Source organism: Oncorhynchus gorbuscha, unplaced genomic scaffold (assembly GCF_021184085.1).
Source record: "Oncorhynchus gorbuscha isolate QuinsamMale2020 ecotype Even-year unplaced genomic scaffold, OgorEven_v1.0 Un_scaffold_8202, whole genome shotgun sequence".
NCBI classification, from domain to species: domain Eukaryota; kingdom Metazoa; phylum Chordata; class Actinopteri; order Salmoniformes; family Salmonidae; genus Oncorhynchus; species Oncorhynchus gorbuscha.
The window spans coordinates 5,001-14,728 of record NW_025751429.1 but is presented as its reverse complement, the minus strand read 5'-3'; the positions used below and the strand labels follow the sequence as shown (position 1 = coordinate 14,728).

The 9,728-nt window shown below is 48.3% G+C and overlaps 1 protein-coding gene across 1 annotated transcript in view; it reads right to left on the bottom strand.

Moving 5' to 3' along the window:
• Positions 1-298: 298 nt before the first annotated feature.
• The window catches only part of LOC124029924 (erythroid membrane-associated protein-like), a gene marked incomplete at both ends in the record, with an annotated part of 11,081 nt that continues 1,651 nt past the window's right edge, over positions 299-9,728 (bottom strand). The window contains 6 exons of the mRNA XM_046341472.1: positions 299-483; positions 1,583-1,793; positions 3,806-3,916; positions 4,049-4,113; positions 6,660-6,686; positions 7,596-7,637. Coding sequence (XP_046197428.1) covers positions 299-483; positions 1,583-1,793; positions 3,806-3,916; positions 4,049-4,113; positions 6,660-6,686; positions 7,596-7,637 — 641 coding nt within the window. The remainder of the gene's footprint in view (positions 484-1,582; positions 1,794-3,805; positions 3,917-4,048; positions 4,114-6,659; positions 6,687-7,595; positions 7,638-9,728) is intronic.

Here is a 9,728-nt window from a genome sequence, read left to right as displayed (position 1 = left end):
ATCATTCATTCTATCGATTTATGATATTATTCTGGTGAGCAAACGATCTGATTTAGTCTTCTACGGGGAAACATAACAACAGAAGATATGCTGCATGTATCTAATGTCGGAAAACATATCTAAATCAGGCAACAACAACAACAACAACAACAACAAAAAGATAGTCAAAAACAATTTGTTCCCCCAATCTGTAGCCCAGAGCACATTTTTCTATATGAGTGGGTTAGAGTCAGGGGCCTCAGATGTTCAATTCATCACAATCATTGGGTTGTAGTGGATGGGTGTCCATGAGCAGTACTGGAGTGATGACGAGGGCTCCGTCGTTCTTGCCTGACTTGTTGGTGCAGGGACTGAAGAACGGGAACACAGACTCACAGAAGGAGGCCAGGAAGGTGTAGATGTGGAGCTTAGCGTCCACGTTGTAGAACGATACCTTAACAGGGGAGAGGAAGGGAAAGTTAGTACCACGTTGTAGAACGATACCTGAACAGGGGAGAGGAAGGGAAAGTTAGTCCACGTTATATTGTAAGATAGACAGAGAGAGAAGAAAGAGGTGTGTGTGTGTGTGTGTGTGTGTGTGTGTGTGTGTGTGTGTGTGTGTGTGTGTGTGTGTGTGTGTGTGTGTGTGTGTGTGTGTGTGTGTGTGTGTGTGTGTGTGTGTGTGTGTGTGTGTGTGTGTGTGTGTGTGTGTGTGTGTGTGTCGGTGTCCTTGCAAGCACCAAGTAGATTTGTCCTTTCATCCAAGGTATGAGCTCTTCTAATCTACTGTACACACACAGACACACACACATACACACACACACACAGACACACACACATACACACACACACACAGACACACACACACAGACACACACACCGACACAGACACAGACACAGACACAGACACAGACACAGACACAGACACAGACACAGACACAGACACAGACACAGACACACACAGACACACACAGACACACACAGACACACCGACACAGACCCTGTGTGTGTGTGTGTGTGTGTGTGTGTGTGTGAGTGTGTGTGTGTGTGTGCGTGCGTGCGTGCGTGCGTGCGTGCGTGTGTCTGTGTGTGTGTGTGTCTGTGTCTGTGTGTCTCTGTCTCTGTGTGTGTGTGTGTGTGTGTGTGTGTGTGTGTGTGTGTGTGTGTGTGTGTGTGTGTGTGTGTGTGTGTGTGTGTGTGTGTGTGTGTGTGTGTGTGTGTGTGTGTGTGTGTGTGTGTGTGTGTGTGTGTGTGTGTGTGTGTGTGTGTGTGTGTCTGTCTGTGTCTGTGTCTGTGTCTGTGTGTCTCTGTCTCTGTGTGTGTGTGTGTGTGTGTGTGTGTGTGTGTGTGTGTGTGTGTGTGTGTGTGTGTGTGTGTGTGTGTGTGTGTGTGTGTGTGTGTGTGTGTGTGTGTGTGTGTGTGTGTGTGTGTGTGTGTGTGTGTGTCTGTGTCTGTGTGTGTGTGTGTGTGTATATTCTGGATTTCCTCCTCACTCCCTCTTGATTCCAGGAGTCTTCAACTGGGATTTCTGTAAAACCCTGGAATTGTTGCACACACACACAAAAAAAAACTGACGAGTACGAATGTGTGACATCCTACCTGCCTTTCTCATAATCCACATACACCCCGATCTTCTGTGGTCTGAGGTTGAGAAGCAGCTCAGTGGAGGGATCTGTCCGGAACACATAGTTGTGTTTATCTCTGAGGCTGAGGAACCAGTAGCCGTTGCTAGGGGATACCGTTATCTTCCCCTTCCTGTTGATGGAGTGGCTGGCCACGCCCAGATCCCAGTCCGTCTTCCCGCCCACCTCCACCTGTGAAAAGGTGTGTTCACTTTTGAGGATACAAGCTCAAGTTCATAGTACAGATCTGATGAAAATATGGAATATTATATAACGATGTAGGTCCTATTCAACAAAAGTGGATGAACAGGGCTTGAAATAATTTATATGCTTTCTAAATATAGTAAGAATCAAATTATAAAATGACTAACCATAAGATTTTACCTTCCTTATAACTGTAAAACACAGACTTGTATGTTTAGTGCTAGAGAAAATTGATCTATTTTCCAAAGCTCTCTCTCTTGATTAAAACTTCTGCCCTCACCCTTCTGATCATCAGACAGGGTTCTAGACTGGCTTCCTGAACTCGTACAGGACAGGGCTCTAGCCCGGCTTCCTGAACTCGTACAGGACAGGGCTCTAGCCCAGCTTCCTGAACTCGTACAGGACAGGGCTCTAGCCCAGCTTCCTGAACTAATACAGAACAGGGCTCTAGCCCAGCTTCCTGAACTCGTACAGGACAGGGCTCTAGCCCAGCTTCCTGAACTCATACAGGACAGGGCTCTAGACTGGCTTCCTGAACAAATACAGGACAGGGCTCTAGACTGGCTTCCTGAACACATACAGGACAGTGCTCTAGACTGGCTTCCTGAACTTGTACAGGACAGTGCTCTAGTCTGGCTTCCAGAACTCGTACAAGACAGGGCTCTAGACTGGCTTCCTGAACTCGTACAGGACAGGGCTCTAGACTGGCTTCCTGAACTCGTACAGGACAGGGCTCTAGCCCGGCTTCCTGAACTCGTACAGGACAGGGCTCTAGCCCGGCTTCCTGAACTCGTACAGGACAGGGCTCTAGCCCGGCTTCCTGAACTCGTACAGGACAGGGCTCTAGCCTGGCTTCCTGAACTCGTACAGGATAGGGCTCTAGCCTGACTTCCTGAACTCGTACAGGACAGGGCTCTAGCCTGGCTTCCTGAACTCGTACAGGACAGGGCTCTAGACTGGCTTCCTGAACTCGTACAGGACAGGGCTCTAGCCTGGCTTCCTGAATTCGTACAGGACAGGGCTCTAGCCTGGCTTCCTGAACTCGTACAGGACAGGGCTCTAGCCTGGCTTCCTGAACTCGTACAGGACAGGGCTCTAGACTGGCTTCCTGAACACATACAGGACAGTGCTTTAGCCTGGCTTCCTGAACTCGTACAGGACAGGGCTCTAGCCTGGCTTCCTGAACTCGTACAGGACAGGGCTCTAGCCTGGCTTCCTGAACTCGTACAGGACAGGGCTCTAGACTGGCTTCCTGAACTCATACAGGACAGGGCTCTAGCCTGGCTTCCTGAACTCGTACAGGACAGGGCTCTAGCCTGGCTTCCTGAACTCGTACAGGACAGGGCTCTAGACTGGCTTCCTGAACTCGTACAGGACAGGGCTATAGACTGGCTTCCTGAACTCGTACAGGACAGGGCTCTAGACTGGCTTGCTGAACTCGTACAGGACAGGGCTCTAGACTGGTTTCCTGAACTCGTACTGCTTGTGAGACTGTGACGTGTCCTTCCGTCACAAATTGACAGTCTGACCAAAGAATGAAAGTGTAGGGCCAATGGCTGTTTCTATGTAACTCAATACTGCAGAGTCTTCCGAGACAGATTCAATGCGAGCTGGCAAGCAGGGCTCTCAGACAAAACTGTTGTGAATTGAATTGGCTTAACAGAAGGTGATTTATAAGCAAATTACCTTGATTAAACAAATTATAATGAAACTCTCCAGAATTGGCCAATTGACATTTAAGATAATTATTTATAAAAGCTTTACAAATAGAATCCTACCCTATTCTATTCTATCCTAAATAGAACAATAAATAGACATAAATGGACAAACTAAAAGGTCAAATAGAAAGATTTAAGATCCAGGATCCACAAGGCTAAATGAGGATCCAGGATCAACAGCTAAATGAGGATCCAGGATCAACAGCTAAATGAGGATCCAGGATCAACAGCTAAATGAGGATCCAGGATGAACACAGTGTTTAAGAAAATGTTTAACCCTACCTCCCAATAGTGTTGACCTGAGGAGAACCCTTCTCGACCCAGAACACACACGACACGGTCAAACCTCTCAGAGTTATGAGGTACCGGCTGGTGACAGTCCCCACATCTTACCTATAGACAGAGAGCAGGTCAGTGCTTTTCACTTTAGTTGAGGGGGTCACTATAATTATCACGAGGTTAATCCTACACCTTGATCGTTAGGGCAGTTTGATCAATGTGTAGGAGTACCCCCATATAACTAACCATTTTCCCGTCTCCTGATAGGATGAGCCTGGGGTGGGCAGTGCTTGAGTCCATAGTCACGTCCACTAAAGGAGGAAGGGGAAGTGGGGAATAGAAATGGAAAGGAAAGAGAGGAAAAGCGGTGGAGGGGTGGAGAGAGTGGTGGAGAGAGGGAGGACAGAGAGGAGAAGAGGTGGAGGTATTGAGAGAGGGGTGGAGGGGTGGAGAGATGGAGGAAAGAGAGGAGAAGAGGTGGAGGGGTGGAGAGAGTGGTGGAGAGAGGGAGGACAGAGAGGAGAAGAGGTGGAGGTATTGAGAGAGGGGTGGAGGGGTGGAGAGATGGAGGAAAGAGAGGAGAAGAGGTGGAGGGGTGGAGAGAGGAGAAGAGGTGGAGGGGTGGAGAGATGGAGGAAAGAGAGGAGAAGAGGTGGAGGGGTGGAGAGAGGAGAAGAGGTGGAGGTATTGAGAGAGGGGTGGAGAGAGGAGAAGAGGTGGAGGGGTGGAGAGATGGAGGAAAGAGAGGAGAAGAGGTGGAGGGGTGGAGAGAGGAGAAGAGGTGGAGGGGTGGAGAGAGGGGTGGAGAGAGGAGAAGAGGTGGAGGGGTGGAGAGAGTGGTGGAGAGAGGGAGGACAGAGAGGAGAAGAGGTGGAGGTATTGAGAGAGGGTGGAGGGTGGAGAGATGGAGGAAAGAGAGGAGAAGAGGTGGAGGGGTGGAGAGAGGAGAAGAGGTGGAGGGGTGGAGAGAGGGGTGGTGAGAGGAGAAGAGGTGGAGGGGTGGAGAGAGGGTGGAGAGAGGAGGACAGAGAGGGAGAAGAGGTGGAGGTATTGAGAGAGGGTGGAGAGAGGAGAAGAGGTGGAGGGGGTGGAGAGAGTGGTGGAGAGAGGAGGACAGAGAGGAGAAGAGGTGGAGGTATTGAGAGAGGGGTGGAGGGGTGGAGAGATGGAGGAAAGAGAGGAGAAGAGGTGGAGGGGTGGAGAGAGGAGAAGAGGTGGAGGGGTGGAGAGAGGGGTGGTGAGAGGAGAAGAAGGGTGGAGGGGTGGAGAGAGTGGTGGAGAGAGGGAGGACAGAGAGGAGAAGAGGTGGAGGTATTGAGAGAGGGGTGGAGAGAGGAGAAGAGGTGGAGGGGTGGAGAGAGGGAGGACAGAGAGGAGAAGAGGTGGAGGTATTGAGGAGAGGGGTGGAGGGGTGGAGAGATGGAGGAAAGAGAGGAGAAGAGGTGGAGGGGGTGGAGAGAGGAGAAGAGGTGGAGGGGTGGAGAGAGGGGTGGTGAGAGGAGAAGAGGTGGAGGGGGTGGAGAGAGGGGTGGAGAGAGGGAGGACAGAGAGGAGAAGAGGTGGAGGTATTGAGAGAGGGGTGGAGAGAGGAGAAGAGGTGGAGGGGTGGAGAGAGTGGTGGAGAGAGGGAGGACAGAGAGAGAAGAGGTGGAGGTATTGAGAGAGGGGTGGAGGGGTGGAGAGATGGAGGAAAGAGAGGAGAAGAGGTGGAGGGGTGGAGAGGAGAGAAGAGGTGGAGGGGTGGAGAGAGGGGTGGTGAGAGGAGAAGAGGTGGAGGGGTGGAGAGGAGGGGTGGAGAGAGGGAGGACAGAGAGGAGAGAAGAGGTTTGGGGTGGAAAGAGGGCGGAGAGAGGGAGGACAGAGAGGAGAAGAGGTGGAGGTGGAAAGAGGGGTGGAGAGAGGGAGGACAGAGAGGAGAAGAGGTGGGGGGGGTGGAGAGGGATGGAGAGAGGGAGGACAGAGAGGAGAAGAGGTGGAGTGGTGGAGAGAGGGAGGACAGAGAGGAGAAGAGGTGGAGGGATTGAGAGAGGGGTGGTGAGAGGGAGGACAGAGAGGAGAAGAGGTGGAGGGATTGAGAGAGGGGTGGGTGAGAGGGTGGACAGAGAGGAGAAGAGGTGGAGGGATTGAGAGAGGGGTGGTGAGAGGGAGGACAGAGAGGAGAAGAGGTGGAAGGATTGAGAGAGGGGTGGTGAGAGGGAGGACAGAGAGGAGAAGAGGTGGAGGGTGGAGAGAGGGTGGAGAGAGGAGAAGAGGTGGAGGGATTGAGAGAGGGGTGGTGAGAGGGAGGACAGAGAGGAGAAGAGGTGGAGGGATTGAGAGAGGGTGGTGAGAGGGAGGACAGAGAGAGAAGAGGTGGAAGGATTGAGAGAGGGGTGGAGAGAGGGAGGACAGAGAGGAGAAGAGGTGGAAGGATTGAGAGAGGGGTGGAGAGAGGGAGGACAGAGAGGAGAAGAGGTGGAGGGTGGAGAGAGGGGTGGAGAGAGGGAGGACAGAGAGGAGAAGAGATTTTTAATGTATTATTTATTTCACCTTTATTTAACCAGGTAGGCTAGTTGAGAACACCTTTATTTAACCAGGTAGGCTAGTTGAGAACACCTTTATTTAAACCAGGTGGGCCAGTTGAGAACAAGTTCTCATTTACAACTGCGACCTGGCCAAGATAAAGCAATGCAGTGCGACACAAACAACAACACAGAGTTACACATGGAGTAAACAAACATACAGTCAATAACACAACAGGGGGAAAAAAGTCTATGGAGATTGAGAGATTGAGAGAGGGGAGGAGAGATAAATGGAAATTCATTGGTGAGTACCTTTTTAAAGTATAACACAGCGATGACCTATGACCTCTACATACCTGCATACTCCTGTACACGCATCACCTCTTCAATAAAGGAACAGAAGAAACCAAGTTGGAAAAAAACATCAATATTATAATTACATTATTCAATTGTAATGTTTATCTAATATACTTATAATCTATGTCATTGTTATTTACTGCTGCTATTTCATGATTTGTTATTCTTATCTCATACTTAAAAAAAAAAGGTATTTTCTTAAAACTGCATTGTTGGTTAAGGGCTTGTAAGTAAGCATTACACTGTAAGGTCTACCTCCACCTGTTGTATTCAGCATTTCACGGTAAGGTCTATCTACACCTGTTGTATTCAGCATTTCACGGTAAGGTCTACTACACCTGTTGTATTCAGCATTACACTGTAAGGTCTACCTACACCTGTTGTATTCAGCATTTCACGGTAAGGTCTATCTACACCTGTTGTATTCAGCATTACACTGTAAGGTCTACCTACACCTGTTGTATTCAGCATTTCACTGTGAGCTCTACTACACCTGTTGTATTCAGCATTTCACTGTAAGGTCTACTACACCTGTTGTATTCAGCATTTCACGGTAAGGTCTACTACACCTGTTGTATTCAGCATTTCACTGTAAGGTCTATCTACACCTGTTGTATACAGCATTTCACTGTAAGGTCTATCTACACCTGTTTTATTCAGCATTTCACTGTAAGGTCTACCTACACTGTAAGGTCTACCTACACCTGTTGTATTCAGCATTTCACTGTAAGGTCTACCTACACTGTAAGGTCTATCTACACTGTAAGGTCTATTTACACTGTAAGGTCTATCTACACCTGTTCTATGCAGCATTTCACGGTAAGGTCTATCTACACTGTAAGGTCTATCTACACTGTAAGATCTATCTACACTGTAAGGTCTATCTACACCTGTTGTATTCGGTGACAAATAGGATCTGATGTGTAGATACTCACTGGGCTGTGGTATTGGAGAGGATTCTACTGGAACTCGTACGCCTGTAAAGATAACAAAGGTAAACAGGTTCTCTACAGGTATCAGGTCAGTGTGAATGGTTCTCTGCTTCTCTACAGGTATCAGGTCAGTGTGAATGGTTCTCTACAGGTATCAGGTCAGTGTGAATGGTTCTCTACAGGTATCAGGTCAGTGTGAATGGTTCTCTACAGGTATCAGGTCAGTGTGAATGGTTCTCTACAGGTATCAGGTCTGTGTGAATGGTTCTCTACAGGTATCAGGTCAGTGTGAATGGTTCTCTGCTTCTCTACAGGTATCAGGTCAGTGTGAATGGTTCTCTACAGGTATCAGGTCAGTGTGAATGGTTCTCTACAGGTATCAGGTCAGCGTGAATGGTTCTCTACAGGTATCAGGTCTGTGTGAATGGTTCTCTACAGGTATCAGGTCAGTGTGAATGGTTCTCTACAGGTATCAGGTCAGTGTGAATGGTTCTCTGCAGGTATCAGGTCAGTGTGAATGGTTCTCTACAGGTATCAGGTCAGTGTGAATGGTTCTCTGCAGGTATCAGGTCAGTGTGAATGGTTCTCTACAGGTATCAGGTCAGTGTGAATGGTTCTCTGCTTCTCTACAGGTATCAGATCTGTGTGAATGGTTCTCTACAGGTATCAGGTCAGTGTGAATGGTTCTCTACAGGTATCAGGTCAGTGGGAATGGTTCTCTACAGGTATCAGGTCTGTGTGAAAGAGAGGATAGAAAGAGGAGAGAAAGAGAAAGAGAAGGAGAGGAGAGAAAGAGGAGAGGAGAGAAAGAGGAGGAGAGGAGAGAAAGAGGAGAGGAGAGGAGGAGAGGAGAGAAAGAGGAGAGGAGAGAAAGAGGAGAGGAGAGAAAGAGGAGAGAAAGAGAAAGAGAGGAGAGAAAGAGAAGGAAAGGAGAGAAAGAGGAGAGGAGAGAAAGAGGAGAGAAAGAGAAAGAGAGGAGAGAAAGAGAAGGAAAGGAAAGAGAAGGAAAGGAGAGAAAGAGGAGAGGAGAGAAAGAGGAGAGAAAGAGAAAGAGAGGAGAGAAAGAGAAAGAGAAGGAGAGGAGAGAAAGAGGAGGAGAGGAGAGAAAGAGGAGGAGAGGAGAGAAAGAGGAGGAGAGGAGAGAAAGAGAAGGAAAGGAGAGAAAGAGGAGAGGAGAGAAAGAGGAGAGGAGAGAAAGAGGAGAGGAGAGAAAGAGGAGAGGAGAGAAAGAGGAGAGAAAGAGGAGAGAAAGAGAAGGAAAGGAGAGAAAGAGGAGAGGAGAGAAAGAGGAGAGAAAGAGAAAGAGAAAGAGAAGGAGAGGAGAGAAAGAGGAGGAGAGGAGAGAAAGAGAAGGAGAGGAGAGAAAGAGGAGGAGAGGAGAGAAAGAGGAGGAGAGGAGAGAAAGAGAAGGAAAGGAGAGAAAGAGGAGGAGAGGAGAGAAAGAGAAGGAAAGGAGAGAAAGAGGAGGAGAGGAGAGAAAGAGAAGGAGAGGAGAAAACAAAAGAGGAGAGAAAGAGAATAGAAAGAGAAGGAGAGGAGAGAAATAGAAAGATAGGAGAGAAAGAGAAGGAGAGGAGAGAAAGAGAATAGAAATAGAAAGATAGGAGAGAAAGAGAAGGAGAGGAGAGAAAGAGAATAGAAATAGGAGAGGAGAGAAAGAGGAGAGGAGAGGAGAAAAAGAGAGAAGAAAGAGAGAAGAGTTGAATTCCTAACCATTTGCTACACTGGTGGAAATGGTTCAACTGTGAGACTTTCGATACCGACAGAATAAGAGCGAAACTTCGATACTAATTACTGGTCTGCAGCAAGAATTTACGTCGACTGAATGTGAAGACCGACAACCGCTGAAACATCTATTCTATAAGAACATTTCTGAATGGGACTCTGAAGTACCATTCTAACCACGAAAGACTCCAGGGACACAAAGAGAAGTTCAGATGAAATTTCCAACAGAAAGACGGACGATTCCAACAGAGATTATGACGACACACTGAGCGTAAATATATATATTGATTGATTGCAATTGTTCCCGAATGAGTGAGCGTTCATGTGCTGTCATGCAGGTGAAGGAGGACCCAAACGCGACTTAACAGAAACAGAGTTTATTAATGCTCAAAACCAAATAACTGAAATCCT